The sequence below is a fragment of the Pseudocercospora fijiensis genome (assembly GCF_000340215.1).
Source record: "Pseudocercospora fijiensis CIRAD86 unplaced genomic scaffold MYCFIscaffold_1, whole genome shotgun sequence".
NCBI classification, from domain to species: domain Eukaryota; kingdom Fungi; phylum Ascomycota; class Dothideomycetes; order Mycosphaerellales; family Mycosphaerellaceae; genus Pseudocercospora; species Pseudocercospora fijiensis.
The window spans coordinates 8,317,831-8,341,269 of NW_006921532.1; the positions used below are offsets into that span (position 1 = coordinate 8,317,831).

At 44.5% G+C, this 23,439-nt stretch overlaps 7 protein-coding genes across 7 annotated transcripts; 4 read left to right on the plus strand and 3 right to left on the minus strand.

Moving 5' to 3' along the window:
- Positions 1-290: 290 nt before the first annotated feature.
- On the plus strand, positions 291-2,357 carry MYCFIDRAFT_185451 (uncharacterized protein; the record flags this gene model as incomplete). Its single annotated transcript, XM_007923614.1, has 4 exons — positions 291-312; positions 995-1,267; positions 1,334-1,750; positions 1,888-2,357. The coding sequence occupies 4 exons, from the start codon at positions 291-293 to the stop codon at positions 2,355-2,357; spliced, it is 1,182 nt and encodes a 393-aa protein (XP_007921805.1).
- A 584-nt stretch (positions 2,358-2,941) lies between these two features.
- Positions 2,942-3,741, plus strand: MYCFIDRAFT_111042 (uncharacterized protein; the record flags this gene model as incomplete). Its single annotated transcript, XM_007923615.1, has 2 exons — positions 2,942-3,280; positions 3,337-3,741. Coding segments are annotated over 2 exons (744 nt in total), but the record flags the coding sequence as incomplete, so codon positions are not given.
- Positions 3,463-5,159, minus strand: MYCFIDRAFT_201744 (glycosyltransferase family 50 protein; the record flags this gene model as incomplete). Its single annotated transcript, XM_007923616.1, has 3 exons — positions 3,463-4,081; positions 4,135-4,405; positions 4,462-5,159. 3 exons carry the CDS (start codon positions 5,157-5,159, stop codon positions 3,788-3,790), a joined length of 1,263 nt encoding a protein of 420 aa, XP_007921807.1. The 3' UTR covers positions 3,463-3,787.
- A 752-nt stretch (positions 5,160-5,911) lies between these two features.
- Positions 5,912-6,487, minus strand: MYCFIDRAFT_122066 (uncharacterized protein; the record flags this gene model as incomplete). The annotated part of the gene is made up of 1 exon (XM_007923617.1): positions 5,912-6,487. A coding segment is annotated over one exon (576 nt), but the record flags the coding sequence as incomplete, so codon positions are not given.
- Positions 6,488-7,401: 914 nt separating this feature from the next.
- Positions 7,402-7,866, plus strand: MYCFIDRAFT_28092 (uncharacterized protein; the record flags this gene model as incomplete). Its single annotated transcript, XM_007921658.1, has 1 exon — positions 7,402-7,866. The coding sequence occupies one exon, from the start codon at positions 7,402-7,404 to the stop codon at positions 7,864-7,866; it is 465 nt and encodes a 154-aa protein (XP_007919849.1).
- A 768-nt stretch (positions 7,867-8,634) lies between these two features.
- MYCFIDRAFT_201745 (uncharacterized protein) lies at positions 8,635-9,229 on the minus strand. Its single transcript, XM_007923618.1, has one exon. The coding sequence runs from the start codon at positions 9,185-9,187 to the stop codon at positions 8,927-8,929; it is 261 nt and encodes an 86-aa protein (XP_007921809.1). The 5' UTR covers positions 9,188-9,229; the 3' UTR covers positions 8,635-8,926.
- A 69-nt stretch (positions 9,230-9,298) lies between these two features.
- Positions 9,299-20,017, plus strand: MYCFIDRAFT_170535 (uncharacterized protein; the record flags this gene model as incomplete). The annotated part of the gene is made up of 3 exons (XM_007923619.1): positions 9,299-9,844; positions 9,870-10,017; positions 19,998-20,017. 3 exons carry the CDS (start codon positions 9,299-9,301, stop codon positions 20,015-20,017), a joined length of 714 nt encoding a protein of 237 aa, XP_007921810.1.
- Between the last annotated feature and the right edge of the window lie 3,422 nt (positions 20,018-23,439).

Genomic DNA, 23,439 nt, shown 5'->3' on the forward strand with positions numbered 1-23,439 from the left:
GCGACGATAATATAGTATATCGATGGAAATGTATACAGAATGTTGAATTCTACGCTTTACTAACAAATTAGTATGCAGGCTAGTAGTAGGGCGCATCGTCCGGCCATTGCCGTGTGTGGCAGTGCGGGGCTTGGGTTCTGCCTCATTTTAAGGACAGCCTTCTCCAGAGCACATCTATGCATCAGGGCCGTCCGGTTCTAAGCTGGCTCACCTTGCGCGCATCTTTACTTGGCTTGGGACTCGAGCGGCGACTCCAGACTGGCTGCGTACCTGACGACGCTGTGCCCTGCATGATCATCCACGACCGCTACAGTAGGTCGCCCAGGGACTGTGCTTGGTCCGCACACTCGTGTCAAGAGGTCGCCGCTGGCGATGCGATCACCGCCGCGCTACCACAAATTCCATCCAATTTCGCAGTGGAGCTTATGTCCCCACGAAGATTGCTTGAGTGGCCTTGATTTGCATTAGACATGGATCGCTGCCTTCCAGAAGAAGCTTGACGAGCCTCTCGCATCAATGTCTAGCCAATGAGCTTTTCTCTATTTACGCAGCGCTGGAACAAACGGCACCGAAGAGAACATGGGAGTGACGACCTTCTTTTCTCGACGAAGCAGAATCCGCCGTAACGCGACGGCAGGGCAACCTGCTGCTTCTCGGAGTTGGTGTAGTAATAAGGGATTACAACTCATGGAGCAATATACTGATCACAAGGCTGCTCCGAGCCCTCAGGTCTGAATCTTTGGCTGAAAGTCTGATTTTTAGCGGCCAGAACTTTTCAAAAAGGCAGGAGACTGTACTCGCCGCTCTCCGCCAAATAGTACTGACATAAACCACCCTGCCCATTCCTCCATCTGTCCAGCAGTCGGTTACTTTCGACCTTGAATAATGGCCACCATTCTCGCTCTGATTTCGCTAGCAATTAGCGGTGCTGTAGCGCAGGCACAATACAGCAACAAAGGCGACCAAGAGCCACCCCAGCCTGATCTCTACACAGCAACTGACGCTGCACATGTATACGCCGCTCAGGCAACCGCTCCAACCTATGCTAGTCAGCCAAAATATGTTCCTGGAAAAGTGTTTGACAGATTCATCGAGATCTGGCTAGAGAACACCGATTACGACAAAGCAGCTGGAGATCCGAACTTAGCATTGCTAGCGAAGAAGGGCATCACTCTGTCGAATTACTTTGGCGTCACCCATCCATCGCAACCTAATTATGTTGCTTCCGTGGGAGGAGACAACTTCGGCATGGACAACGATGATTTCAGTGCGTGACCAGTGACGAAAGCCAAAAATTATCATTGACCTCTTGCGCTGACACAAAAATACCCAGACCAAGTCGCCGCGAACGTCAGTACTGTGGTCGATCTGCTCGAAGACAAGGGGATCTCTTGGGGAACTTACCAAGAAGATATGCCATTCACAGGCTTTGAAGGGTTTGCTTGGAAGAACCAGAAGACCGGAGCGAATGACTATGTCCGCAAGCATAATCCTCCCGTCATCTACAATGCGAACACCAGTCCGAGGAGGCTTTCATACCAGAAGAATACCACTGTGTTCTTCGAAGACTTGAAAGCGCATCGTCTGCCCCAGTGGAGCTTTATTACGCCAAACATGACTAGCGATGGCCATGACACAACGGTTATTGTAGCCGGAACCTGGTGTCGAAACTTCCTCGAGCCTCTTCTTAACGATTCTTACTTCATGGATCGGACCCTGATTCTGCTGACATTCGATGAGAATCACACCTGTAAGTGAAATCCCCGGGACGCGTAAAGGGTGCTCTCGCTAGGAAGTGACAAAGTGCAATTCGTTCGTGCCTTTTGCTCTGGTCTCACGTCTTTAAAAAAGCTTGTTCTGTGAGCATTGCTGACTCTGACTGTCTAGACAATGTCGGCAACCGTGTGTTCAGCATTCTCTTGGGTGGTGCTGTTCCTCAAAGCCTCCACGGCACGACAGATAATCAGTTCTATAATCACTACAGCGACATCGCGACCGTAGAGGCGAACTGGAATCTACATACGTTGGGTCGTTGGGATGTTGGCGCGAATGTGTTCAAGCTCGTTGCCGATCACACTGGAGATTTGTATCGTCCATGGGACGCGGTGACAGGTGTCAACGAGACCGTGTTTTTGAACTCTTCCTTCGCAGGTCCTTTCAACACCGGATTCGAATCGGCTCCGTATCCGATCCCGAACGTGAACGCTGTGTCTCCAAAGACGGGACGCACAGTACTTCCAAGTATTCAGAAGGAATATGCCTCTAGCAAGGCATCGACATACTACACCAACGGAGTGGAGATTCCGGATGGCCAGCATCCTCCCAAGGGCTATGCTGTGAACACTGCAGACAATTGAGTATCGGTAGGCGAGTCTGTTTGGGAGATCATTGTTGACATCTGAAGTGGGAGGGCTATTGATGGAGGAGCGACTCTTGTGGTAGCTGACCATACCTCATGTATCCTCGGATTCGCTCTTCGTAATCCACATGCAGGAACTGAAGTGAAGAATTCGTGCGCCGGGGCGGGCTAACACCGGGGAGTGAAATAGGCCAGACCGCTGATGTAACATGTTTCCAGAAGTTCCGTCGACACTGACTCGACAGCGAGACCGTCATGCGCAGAGAAACCGAGGAGAAGGCTGCGGGAGCGACGGGCCGTGTGAGCCCGTGAGCCAATCACGGAGCTGCCTTATTCGCTGACACCACACCCTTTGGAAGAAAAGGCAAGAGCAGCAACACCGCTTCCTAAAGGCATTGTATCGTTTTTCCCCCAACTTCACACCACGTTTCCCAAGCGTTCTTCAGAGCCCTTTCCCTTCTTCAAGATACTTGCCTTTGGAACATGGCGCTCGTCTCATTCAAGAACCTGATCTTTCCTATCAAGCGAGACGGCGAATACCAACGCCTGCTTGATACTGAGCACGGTCCACAGTCAACATCCGTCGACTCCAGGACATCATGCCGGAGCTTCGATGACAAGAAGGACTCTGGAGAGAGCGCCTCGCTCTTGAAGTGTCGAGTCAATCCTCGAATCATCTCAGATGCTACAATTGGTCTTTCGGATGGCCTCACAGTGCCCTTCGCTTTGACGGCTGGACTGTCAGCACTCGGCACCACAGACCTCGTTGTCTACGCTGGTTTTGCAGAGTTGATTGCAGGTGCTATTTCAATGGGCCTTGGTGGATACCTTGGCTCCAAGAGCGAGGCTGATGCTTATTTTTCCGCACTTGAGGAGACCAAGCAGTGTGTTGCAGAGGACCAGCAGAAGGCTTGCGAAATGGTAGGTCCGCGTACTTCACCACTAGCTTGTGCATACACTAATCATCGCTCTCGCAGGTTCGAACGACGTTCGACAAGTACGCTTTTGCTCCTGAGACCATCAAATGCATGACCAAGAACCTCAGTGAAGACCCGGATCAGTTTGTCGACTTTCTCATGCGTTTCCACCATCAGCTTACAGAAGCTGATTTCGTGGCATCTCGAGCTTACGTCTCAGGCTTCACAATTGCGCTTGGATATTTCCTCGGAGGTATGGTGCCATTGCTGCCGTACTTGTTCTTCACCCGCGTCCAAGACGCACTTCTGTGCAGTATACTAGTCATGGGTATCGCGCTGTTTGTCTTTGGCTGGGCGAAGACGGCTCTGTTGGGCGAGAATAGCTGGCGCATCTGCTTTTCGAATGCAGTTCAGATGTTGGTGCTCGGAGGCCTAGCTGCAGCAGCAGCAATGGGCTGCGTTAAGGCTATCGGTGGAGGTTGAAGACTCGTGGATGAGCCCAAAGTTCTAATCACGACTTCTCCACTTTTTGTGGAGAAACATTGCCTCCTTTCGCCTGGCTCCGCACATCTTCGACAATGATACCGAGGATCCAACAATTGACCAAGAAGAAGACCATACTCGCTAGCCACAGTCCTGGCGCAAAAGTTGAGTGACCCAGGAATTCTAGCTCATAGCCTTGTTGCAGCCAAATGGCTTGGCCTGCCACCCACAGTATCAGCGCTGCCATGCCGGCTTGCGGTTTCCTGAGTAGCGACGAAGCTGGAAGGTAGAACGGCAGGAATACCATGTACCATAAAAAGTACTGCGTATAAGATTAGCTCGAGTCGAAAATGAAGTTACGACGTGATAACCCACTTGACTTGTGCACACTTTGTTAAAAGTGACGAAAGCAAACGTCTGAGCCAGCATAGTGCTGGCTAAGTCCGTTTTTGCAAGTACCAATGGCAGTGCAAAGAGTGACAAAAATAGCTGTGGTGCGAAAGCAACAGACTCCACAGGTAATGCAGCAGTCGTGCGCGAGAGCGAGCTGAGGTGTAGCAATGTGTTGTACACAGAAAAGTTGTGCCTGTGATCGACTCGTGCCAAATGGTAGGTGTAGCTGTGCTCCACAAACGGCTTACCATATCTACCACAATCAGAACTGAATGAGAGGATGAGTCCGGGCCGACTTACATGCTGTACATGGCAATGTTGAATGCCATGAAAGTGATGAAACTCGAAATGGCAAGCACGATGCGATCTCGATTGACTAAAGCCATCAGTCTCTGGAAACCTGATCGCGCAACGCCGAACTGTTCCCCCGAACCATGATCAAGCCATTGTGCTATTGAAGCGGCATAGATGAATGGATAAATCTTCAGGTGAACACCAAATCCTAGGAGACACCCGGCCACCACGATCTGCCGCTTCAATGTTGCCCAAAGTAATGCTACGACCAGGACGGCCAGGAGGCCTTCGGAGCTCCCACGAGTACTTATACTCGCGACCATAGGGTTCAGCAACCAGATGCTGGCGAATTTTAGAGCGGCTTCCGAACCCAGTGTCTGGGCTCGCAGAATTCGATATATCAGCCATCCCGTGGCGATATCGCTCAGAGCAAATAATGCCTTGCCGAACTCAAACCATAGGCCTCCTCGAGCAGTTGGAACCAGAATCCAGGCCAAGAGCGGCGTATACCGGTACGTCGCTCGCTCATATGGTGATCTGCCGTAGGCTACATAGCGTGCAGCATCGGTGAAGACGAGGTAGTCGATGTCGGTATACTTGAGCGGGCTGTTGGCATCCTGCCATCGTCCGTAGAATAGCAAGGCAATGCGGAAAATGACCGCTACTGGGAAGATCACCGAGGGCCGCCAGAAAGCCGACCGCGATTTTAGCATTGAACAGATCGCCGCATGTATGCTGAAGCCTGGCTCTGGATGTCCTTGTGATCGAAGTGTGTGTCGGGTCTTGTCGTTGTTGTTGCAAGGATAGGAGGTCCATGAGACTTGAAAGGTAACTTGGCAGCCCGCGCTAAGGCTAAAAGGAGAAACCTCGGAGTGGGAGACGAATGCCAAGCCCCGATGGACGCTCTTGCACGTTCGAAATCGACAGCATTCGTCTCTCATCATGACCTTAGTAATTGATATAGAAACAGTATCGAAAAGGTAGTATTATGCATGCTTCTGGACGAAACATCCTATGTGCTTTTCCTAATCTGACTTTGAGCTTAGTTGGCCACACCAATGCTCTGGTTCTGATACATCGACTGCATGTTTTCCATTCGCTGCTGCTCTATCGCCTCTTCCATCTGCTGCTCGAAGCCACCAGTGGCGTGCGAGTTACGCTTCCCAGGACTTATGAGAGGACTGTGGTTACCACTTCCGAAGCCTGAATGGCTATGGCCTCGCAAGTATGCTGGTCTTACTGACGAGGCAGCGTTCGAGACAGTGGAGATGGTACTGGCACCAGACCAGGCACGACTGAGCTTTGGACGAGCCCAGTCCGACCAAGACTAGATCGAAGTCAATACCACGGCTACTCATTCCAAATTGCTGCATGCACATCCGGCACTCACCTTCTTGGGCTGCACTGCAGGGATTTCAATGGGGCCCTCAATTTTATTGGGACCTTTGATGTCGATACCCGCGTCGCCCTTCTTCCAATCGATAGGACAGCCTTCGCCGAATTCGTCCTTGAACACCAAGGCATCCAGCACGCGCTGAGCTTCGTCCACGCTACGGCCAACATCTGCATCGTTGACTGTAATGTTTCGCACTATACCCTTTGGATCAATGATGAACAGGGCACGCTGCGCAACACCTTCTTCTTCGAGCAAAACTCCATAGTCTCGGCTCATCTGACGGTTGCAGTCAGAGATTAGTGGGACGTGTACGCCACCAAGACCTCCCTCCATTTCATCGGTGGAATTCCAAGCCTTCAAGCAGTGCTCATTGTCGGTGCTGGCAAAGACTACGGCGCAGGAGCGGGAGTAAATGAACTCTTCGAGACGCGCGGAAAATGCTTTGATTTCGGTGGGACAGATGAATGACCAGGCCTTTGGGAAGAATACAAGGATGAGCCAGTGATTTGAGTCGGTGTATGCAGAAAGGGAAATTTCTGTGCACAATGTCAGTAGGTTGCTCCGCAGTCTTTCGTCAAAGCACTCGCCCTTAAGCTTTCCATCGACCACGGCTATCTTATTGAATGCCGGCGCCGGCTTGCCAACTTGGACCCGTCCCAGCGTGGCCATTTTGCGATCCGATATGTACACCGAAGGGTGACCGTACAAAGTGATTGGCAATTCTTACCATCGAAGCGCGATGAGCGAAGGGCAAGCGCAAGACGAATATGTACTGGGACTTACGTAGGTCTGGACGCAAGAGCCAGACTATGCTCTAGTCAACCATTTCCGCAAACAGTACGCAACGACCCAACGACGTGGGAAGCATAGGTTCTGGACGTGTTATGTAGCGGATTGGTTGATCGGGAACAATGTTCTTTGTATGATATCCGGGAAGAAGTCTGGGGTCGGGAATGCAGACCACAAAGGCCGCGAGCCGTCCCTCAGATCGAGAAAATGCAAGGCGAGGCGACGCGAGTTGGCAAGATGGTTGGCCTAGCCGGGATCAGCCGAGGATTAGGCTTTTCTGCCACGTGCGCACTCCCAGCCTTGCCAGCCACTCTTTCACAAGATCGCATCGCATCATCGCATCATGGCATCTCGGGTGACGACCGTTTAAACCTCTGCAATGTCCCGTTCCACATCTTCTGCTCTGTGCATCCGTTCCGATTGTACATAATTCCTGTTCTGGTTGCGTCGCAGGTCAATCAACCGAGCATCGTCCAGCTGCCACGCCTGACGCGAAACTGTGGGGCGCGAGCTCACTTCCAAGATTCAGGTCAAACTTCCGTCACTGTGGCCCGCCAGCTGCGACTCCGACGTGCAAAGCCGCTGCCGACCTGCACCATACAAAACCGCTCTTCGAACCACTTCTAGCCAGCCTGTCACCCGTCGCGCAACGTATGCCATCGCATTATTGATTCCAGCGTTGCGACACTCCAACCCCAATTCGACCATCACCTCATCATTCCCTTGTCTGTTCTTGGCGCCTCTGATCAGCTCCAACTCCGACTCCGACCATGGCCATCTCCGGCTTTCTGTTTCTCTCATGGCGCATATTCGAAATCATCACACTCACGCCGATTGTGGGCATGCTGGGCTGGTTCGTCCACATCTACGACAGCAATAATCTCCTGACGCCCGACTACATCCTGGTGCTGTTCATAGTGTCGGTACTGGCATTGGCTTGGACGGTCTTTACCACCATCAACTACCTGCGCGCGAGACATGATGCGCTATTCGTTGCATTTGTCGATCTGGCCTTCTTCGGGGCGCTGATTGGAGGAGTCGTCGTCTTGCGCTTCATCGCGCGCCAGAATTGTGCCAATTTCGACGTGGGAAACTCATACCTATCTATAAGTTTCAACAAGCAATGCGCGATGCTGAAGGCCAGCTGGGCATTGGCCATCATCAACATCATCGCATTCTTCGTCACATTCGTAAGTAGAATGTTTCGTCAACGAACTTGTTCTGTTCACGACTGACGGAGATGATAGGTCCTCGCACTTTTGGTCCATCGAAACCACAGAGAAGATGATGCGGTGGTTGTCAAGCGGACATATCACTCGAGCAGGCATGGACATCGCAGATCCGGGAGCCGAGCTCGCAGCCGGGACTATCATGATGGAAGTCGGCGGAGCACGCATAGATCAACAAGCAGGAGACAATATTATGTCTAATACCAATCACGAGTTTTCAAGAAGCGAGTCACGAAGATACGAAGATGGGAAGTCTGGGAGCTGAGAAGCGGGACGAGATGATTAGGACGGCATCATCGTGGACGAGTTCAAGGGAATTGGATTTCAGTCTTGTTATAATGATCCGAATTTGACGACACGACCTCTCTGCGCAAAGCACTTTCCGATGCGTGGACCTGTTTTCTTCTCTGCTCTCTCGCTTCTGTCAGATCATTTGTGGCCTTTGATCAATCAGGGTCAGTCGCAGCAGCTGAAGCGCTGACACGTCTAGGCTGGCTCATTGAGACATATTGAGGATGCTTGACTATCAACTGAATTACCGCCAGGTAGATGCTATGGGTATCTTGTTCTAATTCTTCGCTTGGAACGCAACAACATAAAAATCAGATTCTCCTCCCAGCTGTCATACAACCTAATGAAATGGGAGATAGATCAACGGCATAGTGAATGCCGGATACGTGGCCGAGTTCCAAAACTGAGTATAGCTCAAGTAAATTGCATTCTCAGCCGCATTGCTGCTTGGTAGCAGTGCCGGATGCACAAGACCATCGCCATCCTGGCCTTTCCACAGGAAACTCATCTCCGTACTTCCATGGAGTCTGGAAGCCAGCTTTGCGAGCCTTCATGCAAACGATGGTCTAAGCATGAGTTGAAACGACAATTGCTTCGAACAGCCCACTGCCCGGCTCCTTAAAATCCGACAATCATCATAAGTGAATTTATCGCCTCGAGTCGGCATATGGCGACTTCACTGATCTTGTTAGAGCAGCTTTGTAAGACTGTATCCTCTGCACCTGTGTGCTTCTGCGCCTGCCGCCTGCCATCTGTCTTGCTCTTGGACACTTCTTCACGGATTCAAATGAATGAAGCGGATCTGCGAACAGCCTTCTCCTTCCATCCAGCTCTTTCGCCACGTCCATCTCGCTGATAGCATCACACGCTTTGGCTTGAGAGGTCGGCAAAGCTCGCTGCTGACGTCTATCGAACTGTAGTGTCCAATGGGAGCCGGAGACGACACGGCGTTCTCGCTGGCCTTTCCCAGGGAGGAAATTCTTTTTATCATCTTGAGAGCTCCAGGTATCGGCGGCCGTCGCCGTCGCTGCTGCATCCGCAAGATGCGACGGCTATAAGGTTGGTAGATCGACAACGCGTGCTCAACTTCATAATAGAGAGGCGAGGAAGTCTGTGTTGCTCTTCAATTTGTGCATCCGTGCTCAAAATGCTTACTAATTCGGCTTTTCTCCCAGCTCTTCTCGTAGCAGGGCTTCTCCTTTCCATTCCCAAACTCCTAAGCTTCATCCGCAAATTGCGCATCTACCTCAAATATTGCAAGTCGCATCGAGCCTTCAGTATTGAAGCAGGTCAAGGGAAATATCAATGGCTTGAGGACCCGTTTTCACAGTCACCGAACTTCTGGTTGTGTCGATATGCTGCCATAAAACATGTCTTCAGCCGAGCCGCTATACACGAGACAGATCATCGAGCTGGCTTCGATTGGTTTCATTATGCAGGTTGGGAAATACCGACATTTGATCCACGCTACAAGCATACAGTGCGTGACGCCGATCAGGCGGTGCATGGAAAGCTAGCAAAGTCGAAACTCAACACATTACTTGATACTGTGCAGGATATCGGCTATAGCGAGATCGATCGTATTAAAGCTGCCGTTGGTCGAGATGGAAGCACCGTCTCACTTCACTCGCTGATGTATCGATTGGGTTACAACGTCAACTGCATCGGCATTTTTGGTCCTGACCTCGACCACGTGGCCACCCGATGGGTCCTACAAGATTTCACAGAACGCCAGCATGGGCATGGACGTTGACGCTGCGCGCAAAGCTATTCATCTACCCGGTCAAATCTCTGCGGCCTGTGGAAGTCCATGCCGCAGAGATCACCAACGAAGGCCTTCGCTTCGACCGCCAACTAAAGCTTATCGTTATTCTTATCTCCGACGAAGCCCGCACCGCCCTTATCCGAATCGTCGAGTATAACAGAATCTTCCTCTATAGCCTTCTTTGCTCGTATCTTATTAACCTTCGCACCGAAGGATCTTAGAGCCGCATTGCCTAGCTCTTTTTTATCTAATATCTAATACTCGATCTATACGCTATACGAGTAGTATCGAACTATTCTTACTTTACGCTTCTAACCTACCCGATTCTCCTTCGTCTTCGCCTATTTACTCGCTACTAGGTTCTAGTTAAGGTCGGCTATAAGTAACAAGTTCGCTTCAACTATATTATAGCTACGCTTAGCTATATTTATAGAGTAGACGAGAATGTCTACGCCCGACGTCTAGGACCGATTAAACTCTGTAATTAGTTATAATCGCTAGCTAGCGTCCTTCGGTACCCTTAAGTTAAATAGCTACGACTTTAGACTAGCCTTCTTATACGCCTAGATAGAAGTGTTAGTATATTGCTTTAGCTCTTGTTTACGAAGGCAGAGCTTACTAGATTAATAGTATAAGCTACTACGTTAGAATAGCTTATTACTACGGCCTTACGGCCCTTATTATCTTTAATAGTATTAGCCGTCTACTTCTTAAGCTCCGCGATAATGTCCTTAATACGTAGGCTTTCTATAAGCTCGTTAAGGAAGTAAGTATATAGGTCTATATCGGGCTTAAAAAGCTAGCCGAAAGACTTAATCTCCTTTATAGTAAATTCTATTTCCTACTCCTTAGTAGATACCGGCGCGTAGCCTTTACGCTCTAGATTATTGTTCCTTACCTTAATGAACTTATTAAGGGCCTTACTATAGTTCTTCCGTACCTAGTCGGTTATTCGAGTCGGTAAGGTAAGGCCGCGCTTATCTTTAGATAGTAGAGGCGATAGGGTAGTTCGAATTCGTATCCTATAAGAGCCGAGGAAAAACTGCCTCTATATAACCGCCTTAGCGTTAATCTTTCCTAAACGGATCTTCTAGTTAATACTCCGCTTTAGCTTTTCTACCTAATTATTTAATTCGTTAATTATATCCTAAGGCAGCTTAATATTCTTTAGCTCCTTATCTGTATTATCTAATAGTCGCATCTTCTATTCGGGCTTTATTGCGTTAAACGGCTAGACCGATTTATATATCCGCAGTATAAGAAAGTGCCTTAATACTAGTATAAGTAAGTTGGCTATTAGGATTTTAGGCTCCTTAATAGAATCCTTTTTCTAATACTCTCCGCCTAAAGCTTTCTCGTAGCGATTAATTATCCTCTTAAAGCCCTCGCCTAGAGGCTTACTTCTAAACTCGTTCTATACTTTAAAGTCCTTCTAGTAGTTAGGGTCGGATCGCCCCCTATTATTATAGCGAGCTAAGGCGTCGAAGACTCTAAATTATTTAATTATCGGCTTCTACGTTCTAGCGATTAGGGTGCCTATTACGAAATATACCGTACATTTCGTATTATAGTTTACGCTTAGCTTGCGAAGCGTACTTATACTATTCGTATATATTCTATACTCCTCGTTAGCCTCGTCTACTACGATAGCTCTAACTAGTAGAGTGTTGTAGGCCGCGGTTTTGAAATTAGTCGAGCTATTTACGTAAGGCCTGCCCTCTTAGGTCCTCCTAAACTATACGGTCGAGATAGAGAAATTCTAGTTCTCGTAGAATACGTAGAAACGACCCTTTAGTACGAATACGAGCTTCTTATATAGACCGAGGGGCGCCTTAGTAATAATTGGATTTTACGCAGAGCCCGGATAGTTAACTCCCTTCCGGTACTTGTCTACTTTAGGAGTCGCAACGCGATTAGGCGCAAAGCGTATTACGTCTCCCCTTTTAAAGAGCTTAATACTATCTATTTCCTCTTTCGTATTATCTATATTAGGCGGGTTGAAGTTATATAGTTTAATACCTAGCTCCTTAAAGTCCGTATAAGCTAGGAATTTCTTTATAGTATCGGGTTTTAAACCGGCAGTTAGGTATAGAATTATAATGCCCTTACGAAGCCTGAAACTACGCTATAGGTCGCGCTGCTTATATCTATAGGGGATAGAAAACTTATTCGCAGATAGGCATTTCGAATTTTCCGTACCCTATAGAAGGTGTTTCTCTAGATTATCTCTGTTTTTAGCGTAGTCTTTAAGTATATCGGTAATCTGCTTATAAAAAACGAAGATTAAAAGTTGCTCTATAGTTTTGCCGAGACCTATAATATCGCCTAAGATTCCTCCGGCTTCTCGAGTATACTACGGTCGGCAGAATATAAGCTAAGCAGCTCTAAACACTTAGTAGGCGTATAGCTTTGTCTTAAAGCCCGGTAGGGCGATAGGTGTTTCGGGATCTACGAAAAGTTTAGGCGATAGACGTAGACAGAGGTAGATACGTTTAACGTACTCGTACGTTATCTACTCTAGCTCGGTAGTATAACTCTAGTTAAGATCCCCTACCTAGGTTTGCTTAATACGGTCGAGGAGCTCTTTATAGGTCTAACTTAGAATATAAGGGGTCGCCTCTATCTACTCCTCTAGGTCGTCCGGCTCCGGAGTATACGTATCTATATTAACTATAGGCCGAGCGCGTCTAGCAGTCCTACTATTCCTTATAGGCTCCGAGTTAGTATTAGAGTCGAGCGGCCTAGTACGAGTATAAGGATCTCGTATACGTTTACTAGCATCTAACCCTCTTCCGTTTCTCGTTAGACTATTATTAAGACCTTTACTTATTCTATATAGTTCTATCGACATATTATCTATAGAACGCTTAGAACCTAAAGGATATAGATGATTTTCTCGAGGAGCGACGATCCTAGGCAAAGCTCCCGGCGCGGCAGTGTCTATAGTCGACTTTTAACTATTTTCCTTAAGTCCGGAACTTTGAGCATTCTTTTGAGTATTCTCTTAACTATTTTCCTTAAGTCTAGAACCTTAAGCATTCTCTTAAGCATTCTCTTAACTATTTTCCTTAAGTCTAGAACCTTAAGTATTCTCTTAAGCATTCTCTTAAGGATTCTCTTAAGGATTCTCTTAAGGATTCTCTTAAGGATTCTCTTAAGCATTCTCTTAAGGATTCTCTTAAGCATTCTCTTAAGTATTCTCTTAAGCATTCTCTTAAGGATTCTCTTAAGCATTCTCTTAAGGATTCTCTTAAGCATTCTCTTAAGGATTCTCTTAAGGCGTAAAGGGTACGGCTAGAGCATTCGGCGTAGTAGCGTCTATAGTCGACGTATAACTGTTTATATTAAGTCTAGAACCTTAAGCCTACTATAAAGATACCGGCGTAGGGGTAGGCGGTAACTTAAGATCTCTAAGCTTAATAACCTTCGGTAGAACTCTACTAAATAGAATAGGGCGCTTATCGTTAGGCGACGGTATCGATACCCTCGATAATAGAGGGATGCTAAATGCGGCGCTACGTAAGAGTTCGCTAGATTAGAGACCTAATCGCTGTCGGCGCTACTTATAACGACGCTCCTATATCTCTAAGCTAAATAGTAGCTTCTCTCTTAGCTATAAGTCTTCCGACTCTACTAAAGCTATAGTAGCTATAGCGATCGGACTACTCGCATTCGTTTTCCGCTTCTTCTCGATATGCCTATTAATGTCTCGGCTAAATGTCGCGCGAGCCTTATTATCGAATTTCTTGTTTGCCTACTCGATAAAATCTAGCTCGTATTCTTATAGCTCTAATTAGTAGCCGATAAATAGCAGTATTTCAATACCCGCGGCGCCGTATCTGCCGGCTATACTGTATTTAGTAACGGCAGCTTCGAACTTACCGTTATCGGTAATCTTATTCGTATCGTCCTCGCCTAGGTTTACTACTACGATTACAATATCTAACTAGTCGGTAATGTGAAACTTAGACCTTAACCAATCCTCTAGGAGGTTATACGACAAATCTAGGTATAACAATCGATGATTACCTTTATAAACAAATTTCTTTAGAGTCGCAGAGGGCGCTTGCCTAAGATATCCTACCTATAGTATCGAAAATAGTTAGCTAAATAGCTATGCGACAAGCACTATGTCTAACCGATCGACTACGGCTAGCGTAATAGTATAGGTATTCCTAGCTTAGGGCGTCTAGAGTCTTCTAGTAGATGTAGGGAATGTAGATCCCGGCTACTATATTTGCAATTTTCGACTAGTAGCAAAGTCTCGACTACCCTTATCCTAGACGCTATTTATATCCCCGCCGCTAGGGTTTGCTTCTATTAGAAGGACTTCACTCGCCGCCTTATTATTTAATATTGTCTTTAATAAGCTCGCTAACAATAGTATAGGTCTTAGGCGGCGGCTAGATAATAGCGTAGGTGTTTAACTAGGCTCGCGCTTAGGCGTGTCTTTATTAGTCTATTATTGCTTAATAAAGATAGACTACCCTTTACGGATCTTAGAGTCCGATATACCTAGACTAATAGCGCTGCTTAGGTAGCGGAGGCAAAATTCTACGGCGGCGCGATGCTGCTCCTTCTTATTGTTATTATCCTTCTAAGGGCCCTAATTTCTTATATAGCGATTAAGAATTTTCTGTTCGTCCCCTTTTAGGCTCCCGTCCCGGAGACCCTACTAATCGTAGACGTAACGCTTTGCTATACTATTTCCTACTATATAGTCGGAGTGATTTGCGGGTAGCGCGTCGTTATTAGGAACAAATAACTATACGACGAGTGTGTCGATTTCGTCCTCTATAAAGTAACGGCGCTAAGGTATTAGAGCTAGTAGTAGCGGCGTCGTAGCGGGCTCCGCTATAGTAGCGGCGGCCGTAGTATACGGTTGTTAAAGCGAAGGTATAGTTGTCGCGGTTGTAGCGACCCGGTATTGTTTTAAGCTTCTAAATTAGCGAGGTAAGCTTTCGTTAATTTAGTATCTACGTAAGTGAAGCCGTTGCGAAACCGTTTGCTTAGTAATAGGGGTTCGCATTGTATATACGCGCTAGCAGAATCGTGATCTATTACTACTAGCTACTCCCTATCTATGTCTCTTATTCGATACCCTCCCTTATATTACTAAGAACTATCGCGAATTAATGCTAACTGTAACTACAAGTATTTTAGACCTTCGATATTACTCCTTACCCTTTCTAAATACTAAGTCCACCTCGCAATTAGGCTCTCGATGTTTTCTATATATACTAGTACGTATTGCGAAGTACTTCCTTAACTGCTCGGTAGGCAATCGTATAAGGTTAATACTATATCCTTTATCGTAAAACAATGCTTTGCGATTATATATTGCTCTTTTATCCGATACAATGTGATTAATAACTATATGTCGGATAAATGCTAGCCGATCTCCTTTAAAGTCGCAGCCCTCCTCTCGGCACTCGAGTTAGTCTAGTCTACGCTATATAATAATAAGGTTTATCTACGTACAGACATTATTGCGTTCCTTATCTCCTAACTATCGTAGTTCTAGATAGGGAGGGTTATAGCGATAGTCCTTTCCTTTACTAGAGCGACCTTTTCTACTATAATAGTACTTCCGATCTATGTTTTCGGTATAACTCTCTCTAACAACGTAGAATAGATTCCTATAAGAATTGTTCCTATATAGGTATAATAGCTCACGATAGTCCTAGACTTCTGTAGCTGTATATAGGGATAGTCCTATATAGATTACCTTAAATATCGGAGCGCTTAGCGTATAAAAACTGCTATAAATGCATTTCAGGTCGAACGGCTATACGTAGAAGTCGTAAAACGAGTAAATTCCGGAACTAGTTGCATAGTATTTAGCGGCTTTCCCGTCCCTTTTAAGTAGTAGTATATAGCTAAATTCGTAATAGAAGGTTTGGATCTTTTCGAAGTCGGCCTCTATAATCGCATACTCTCTACGCTATTGCAGATTAAGGCCTAGATTAGTAAAGTATTACTAGACGAAGCTTCTATAGCGCCGTTATACGATGTCTTGCGAGAATATCTATATTATATACTTCGAGGCGTTATTGATTTTTGCGAACTCTTCCCCGCATATCTCGCCTAGCGCTAATATATTAATATACTTACGTCGCTCGTGCTATAGAGAATGTTCCGTAGGTATAGTAATTATAGCGACACTATCCCCCTTAGCCTAATTGCTATACGCCTTTAGATTAGAGCGATAAGCTTACGTAGGTGCAACTAATACCCGAGCGAGTGCTTAAGCGACTATATCGGACGATGCTTAAGTAGACTAACGCCCGCCTATCGTAGTGCGATTACGACTAGGAGCGATAGGTACGCTCGTCGGCACATTTAGTAAATTGCTAGCTATAGCAGATGTTCTATAAGCAGGTTAAAAGGGTTTTACTATAGGCTTTCGTATTAGCTTTCGTAGTAGCTTCTACGGCAGGGTTTCCTAGATCTAATCTAGCGAGCTCTATAGAATCTCTAGTAAGGTGCTATAGTTAGACGAGGCTATAATGCCTAGGATATTAGGTAGAAGTGTTAATAGGCTCTATATCTCGTATATTACAAATCTCCTCTACCTCTTTCTAGGAGGTATATACAATTCGCCCTAAAGCTCTATATCGCGTTTCCTACCTCGTACCGTTGTATAAGACCCCTACTGCTTTAGGCGTAGTATATAAGACTAGTTATTATTTGGAGCTGTTGTGCTAGCTCGTAGTCTGTCGCTAGTTTGCTCGGCGTTAATGTTAGCGGTATACGTATTTTAGGGCGGCTTAGAAGTCGTAGATTCTAGGCTGTTATTAGTAACTAGAGCAACTCTCGTAAGATAGATAAGATCCTCTCTCGTTGTTCTTACTATCCTATACTTTTAGAGTACTTTTATAGCGGATACAAAATTCGATAGCGAGAATTCGGCGGCATAGTTGCACTTTAAGAAGCTCGTAAGCTTACCGAGCTATACGTACTTGTCCTTACATCGCTTTAAGATATCGGTAATCGTATATATAAGAGCTATAACGGGTTTACGTTTTGTTGTTAGAGAGGCTATATCGGATCCCCGATATAACTCTATATTAGGTCGAGGTAAAGAGACGGGCTCCGTATCGTCTAGCGATCGCTTCGGCTACTAACCGTAAGCAGATACTAGAGAGTCTTTGCTATATATACTAATATCGTAGCGTCTATCGTTATAAGGACTTAGTGTATAGGTAATCTAAGAGGGGCTATCTCGCTCTCTAGATGTTATATAGTAAGCAGCCGATATACTACCTCGAGGAGCATTAAGGTCTTAATAAGCATAAAAGTCTTAACGAGCATCCGCGTCTAGAGGAGCATCGGAATCCTAACGAGCATCGGAATCCCGACGAGTATTAAAGTCTTAACGAGCATTAAAGTCTTAACGAGCATTAAAGTCTTAACGAGCATTAAAGTCTTAACGAGCATTAAAGTCTTAACGAGCATTAAAGTCTTAACGAGCATTAACGTCTTAACGAGCATTAACGTCTTAACGAGTATCAACGTCTTAATAAGTATTAACGTCTTAAGGAGCTAGTAAATCTTAAGGAGCCGGCAAATCTTAAGAAGCCGGCAAATCTTAAGGAGCCGGCAAATCTTAAGGAGCATTAAAGTCTTAAGCAGCCGGCAAATCTTAAGGAGAATTAAAGTCTTAAGAAGCCGGCAAATCTTAGGGGTACTCTAACTCTTAGTAGCGCTTCGACTGCTAGAGAGGAAGCTACTCTCTTCTCGACGATCTTAGCGCCTACTATTTTCTCGACGGCCTCGGCTCCTACTCTTCCTTTTCCTCGGTATCGAAGCCGTACTATTCTAGGTATTCTTCTGCTACCGCAGCACTAACATTCCTACGAATAGGTACGCTAAAGTTTGTACTACGTAACTAAGTAGGCTAGGAAGGTTCTAACTCTTAAGCTCGTTACTTTAGTTCGGTAGATAGAGGTAGCGTATTACCCTATACGTCGATAGCAAGGCTAGTCTTCCGTATATTAGTAAGCGGGTATGCTAACTCCCTAAGTGCTACTAACCTTCTTTCCGCTAGTACGTATGCTTCCCGTCTGTAACGTGCGTAACTTCGTAGTAGCTTTCGAAAGTAACTCCTTAAGGTATTTAAGGCTCGCGAACTTATCCTTTAGATCGTCGTAATATACTAACTGAATTCCACTATCGATCTATTGCGCGAGTTCTATTTCTATAAATAGGTACTAACTAGCACTAGGAATGTACTGTCCGTAGGCTCTAACTTGCTCTCGGAGCTTAGCGATGTCCTACGCGAGCTAATAGCTACGGATAAAACGACGTCTCGTTGATCTCCTCTAGCTCGCAAACGGCGTAGAAGTTATTATCGGTAGTTGCGGTTGTAATCCTCCGAAGGATCAGTTTAGAGATTCGTACCTAGTAATACTACTAGCGGCGGAGTGCACGAAGTCTAATTACGATTCTGCTTAATTTAGTATAATCATCCGAGGTGTATCTACTTGCGCTTGCCTTATTATCTATTGCCGCCGCCGCTATTGCCTCTATTTTTAGATTACTACTAAAAGTCCTACTATTAAACAGCCGCCGCAGTCTTCTAGTAAGAATCGCCGGTCGTTAGTAAATACGCCTACTTACTAGTTACTAGGTTATAATATATTAATTAGCGGCGACTACTATAGTTACATAGTATATATTATCGTAGGTCTAACGGCTACGGTATAGGCATATTCGCGACGACTATTAAATAGCAAAGACCGCTTAGTATAGTAGGTATAAATAGAAAGCGCTATTAGTAAAAGACTTAGTATATAACGTTTATTAAACTACTATCGTCTAAGGAATATATACTATATTAAAAGTGCCGTCGTCTACGTCGTACGTATTCTAAAGTACTAAGTTAGTAACCTATATAGGCTTAAATTGCGATAGTAGAGGTACCTTAAGCGATAGCGGAGAATAATAGTAACTATTTCTATACTAATTAGTATAGAGACTAGTCGCTATATACTCTATTATACGTTAGGTCGCTACGTCTAGCGTAAATAGGCCCCTTACTAGCGGCGGTCGTTATAGATAGTAAGGTTATTACTATAGGTAGACTATCTCTTAAATGCGACTACTAATCGATAGTAATACGCCTATACCTAGATTAACCTACGCCTACTATATAGCAAATAAGATACTATCTTTATATCGCTACTAATAATACTAGAGATACTATAATAGCTATACTATCGCTAATAGGCGTATATATCTAGTATAATACTACCTAGTAGTATCGTCTCGATAGGCTAGTAATATCTAGTATAATACTATCTAGTAATATCGTCTCGATAGGCTAATAATAGGCACGCTAGTACTAATATTTCCGCCCTCCTAGCCTTCTAATAGTAGTTATAAGTAATATTCCTAGTAAGACTATAAATTAGAAGATAGCGGTCCTTTAGTATAGTACTAGCAATACTACTAACTTTCTCGTTATTACTATCTTTAATAGGATTATTACTATCTATAAGCTACTCGCTATAAGTCTTCGTCGAGCTAATATTGCTACTAAAGCCTTTAGGCTCGAAGAAACAGTTAGTATAGCAATCTACCTACTTCGCGGTTATACTATCGCCTAGAATCTCTTAATTATATAGTTATACTAGGTATAGCGATATAGCTAGTACTACTACTTCTAATAGAAGAACTAGTTATTAGAAGTAGTAGTATATATCGGGGAATTAGTTATTAAGTTGTAGCTAATATCGTATCTAGTTTAGAAGACCTAAATTAGCCCTCTTCTAAGCTAGTCGATATTACTTAGTAATAGCCGTTTAAAGGTAGTACAGAAGTTTATAGAAGCGCTTATAATAGTACTATAAAATAGCTATTATAATATAGTAGTATACTAGTACTATATTCTAGGTATAGGCTGCCCTAAGGTATGCCTAGTCGTAGTATAGGACGAAATTCTACAAACATTAAAGTTTAGGTACAGGAAAATCAAACAAAATACAGCTAGTATAGAGTAGCTTAATTAACACACACTTCTTAAAACTAGCTAACCTAAGACTAAAGCTATAGCAGACAGATTTCAAACTATTGTAAGGATGTACCAAAAGTATATAGGGGTTTGTTACTAGAAACGTCGGGCCGCGGCAGTCGCACCGCTACTTACGCGCTTCCGTTCCCGCCTCCGCTCCCGCTAATACCTTTCTTTCTTTCCTTCTTCCTCGCCCCGAATACTATCTATACAGCACTCGACTCCTTATAGATCTTGCTAAAAGTCGTGCCTAGCACGCTCAAATTATGCCCTATATATATCCGGCCTAACTCCTTATAGATCTCGCTAATAGAAGAAGTCGTGCTTAGTACGCTTAAATTATGCCCTGCATATACCCGGCCTAACTCCTTATAGATCTCGCTAATAGAAGAAGTCGTACCTAGCACGCTTAAATTATACCCTATATATACCCGGCCTAACTCCTTATAGATCTCGCTAATAGAAGAAGTCGTGCCTAGCACGCTTAAATTATGCCCTGTATATGCCCGCCTAACTCCTTATAGATCTCGCTAATAGAAGAAGTCGTACCTAGTACGCTTAAATCATGCCCTATATATGCCCGCCTAACTCCTCGTAGATCTTGCGTAAGCCGCGCGAACAGTAGGTACCTTTACGCGGTACGCGGTATAAGTAGCGAAAGCGAAACTAAGACCTGCTAGCCTATATAGCGAATATAGCTTCCGTATTCACTCGGAGTTATATTAGCAAAAATCTCAAAAATTAGACCCTTAAAGTTCTTAACCTTCAAAGTTATTAGACCCTCAAAATTCTTAACCCTTAAAATTCTTAACCCTTAAAATTCTTAACCCTCAAAATTCTTAGACCCTTAAAATTCTAGACCCTTAAAATTCTTGACCTTCAAAATTCTTAGACCCTTAAAGTTCTAGGACCCTTAAAGATCTTAGACCCTTAAAATTCTAGACCCTCAAAATTCTAGACCCTTAAAGTTCTTAACCTTTAAAATTCTAGACCCTTAAAGTTCTTAACCTTCAAAGTTCTTAGACCCTTAAAGTTCTTGACCTTTAAAGTTCTTAGACCCTCAAAATTCTTAGACCTTTAAAGTTATTAGACCCTTAAAATTCTTAACCCTTAAAGTTCTTAGACCCTTAAAGTTCTTAGACCCTTAAAATTCTAGACCCTTAAAATTCTTAACCTTTAAAATTCTTGGACCCTTAAAGTTCTAGGACCCTTAAAGATCTTAGACCCTTAAAATTCTTAGACCCTTAAAATTCTAGACCCTTAAAATTCTTGACCTTTAAAATTCTTAGACCCTTAAAGTTCTAGGACCCTTAAAATTCTTAGACCCTCAAAATTCTTAGACCCTTAAAGATCTTAGACCCTTAAAATTCTTAGACCCTTAAAATTCTTAGACCCTCAAAGTTCTAGGACCCTTAAAATTCTTAGACCCTTAAAATTCTAGACCTTTAAAGTTCTTAGACCTTTAAAGTTCTTAGACCTTTAAAGTTCTTAGACCTTTAAAGTTCTTAGACCCTTAAAGATCTTAACCTTTATAGCCTTGCCTCGTATATTGCTCTATAACGGAAGACCGAGACTAGTAGGACTAAGGGCACGCAAAGCATATAGAAAAATGAAGGTCGCTTGCCTAGTATAGACGATTAAACGCGTATACTAGATAGTCGAGGTATGCGAATCGGTAGTTACCGTACTAACGGATTACGCGGCAACTATTAACTATAAACTAAACTGCTCTAACATCGTTATTAGTAGACAAGCTTAACAACCGGCTAACGAGATCTTTACAATACCTCTCCCTATTCCTACTAAAGATAGTCTATAAGCTAGGACGAGAGTATATCGTACTAGACGCCTTGTTACGTTTAGAAACGAACGATAATTATCTGCTAGAGGGCGACGTATTCGAAGAACTAGTCTGTAGCTTATATACTCTTAACTCAATTATAATACGTATAACAATAGTTAAGGTCCGCTGCAATTATCGGGTTCGCTTAGATTACGTTACGAACACGCCTAGCTATATATATAGAGCAGACGAGAATGTCTACGCCCGACGTCTAGGACCGATTGAACTCTACGATTAATTGTAATCGCTAGTTAGTATCCTTCGGTACCCTAGAGTTAAAAAGCTACGACTTTAGACTAGCCTTCTTGTACGCCTAGATAGAAGTGTTAGTATATTGCTTTAGCTCTTGTTTACGAACGTAGAGCTTACTAGATCGATAGTGTAAGCTACTATATTAGAATACCTTATTACTATAGCCTTATAGCCCTTATTATCTTCAACGGTGTTAGCCGTCTGCTTCTTAAGCTCCGAGATAATGTCCTTAATGCGTAGGCTTTCTATAATCTCGTTAAGGGAGTAAGTATATAGGTCCTTTTTAGGCTTGCTTAGCTAGCCGAAAGAATCAATCTCCTTTGTCGTAAATTCTGTTTCCTACTCCTTAGTAGACAATAGCGCGTAGCCTTGCTTCTTTATCTCTTCGTTCTTATCCTTAAGGAACTTCTTAAGGCCCTTATTACAGTTCGCCCGTACCTAGTCGCTTATCCGAGTCGCTAAGGTAAGGCCGCCCTTATCTTTAGATAGCAGAGTCGATAGGACAGTTTTGTTTCCGGCTCTACTAGAGCTATAGGAATTTGATTCTTCTAAAACCCCTAGCAATGTTTATTTCTGAATCGATCCCCGGGTAATGTTTTACTCTAGCTTCTGCGTCCGTATAGTTAGTTTATCGATAATATCTCGACGTAGCTAGGTGTTTATAAGGTCCTCCGCTACATCCTCTAAGGGTCACTTCTTCTGTTAGGGTTTTGTTACGTTAGATAGCTAGGCCGATTTGTATATCCGCAGTATAAGAAGGTCCCTTAACACTAGTATAGGTAATTTAGCTGTAAGGATTTTAGGTTCCTTAAGGGAATTATTTTCTCTAAGGCTCTCCGCCTAAAGCTTTCTCGTAGCGACCGATTATCCTCTTAAAGCCCTCGCCTAGAGTCTTACCTCTAAACTCGTTATATACTTCAACTTCTTTTCCTAGGTAGGAATCTTAGACTCTCCTTATTGCTATAACGACCTAAGATGTCGAAGACTCTAAACTGTTCAACTATTAGCCTCTACGTTCTAGCGATTAGGGTACCTATTACGAAATACACTATACATTTCGTGTTATAGTTCCCGCTTAGCTTATAAAGCGTACTTATACTGTTTATATACATTCCAAATTCCTCGTTAGCCTCGTCTACTACGATAGCTCTAACTAGAAGAGTGTTATAGGTCGCGGTTTTCGAATTAGTCGAGCTATTTACGTAAGGCCTACCCTCTTAGGTCCTCCTAAGCTATATAGTCGTAATAGAGAAATTCTAGTTCTCGTAGGATATGTAGAAACTACCCTTTAGCACGAATACGAGCTTCTTATATAGACCGAGGGGCGCCTTAGTAATGATTAGATTTTACGTAGAGCCCGGCTAGCTAATTCCTTTCGGGTACTTATCTACCTTAGGAGTACGGACGCGATTA

What these genes read in the sequence shown, in the direction of transcription:
- MYCFIDRAFT_201745 (XM_007923618.1), bottom strand. Translation starts at nt 9,187, where the DNA reads ATGCAGCAGCGACGGCGACGGCCGCCGATACCTGGAGCTCTCAAGATG.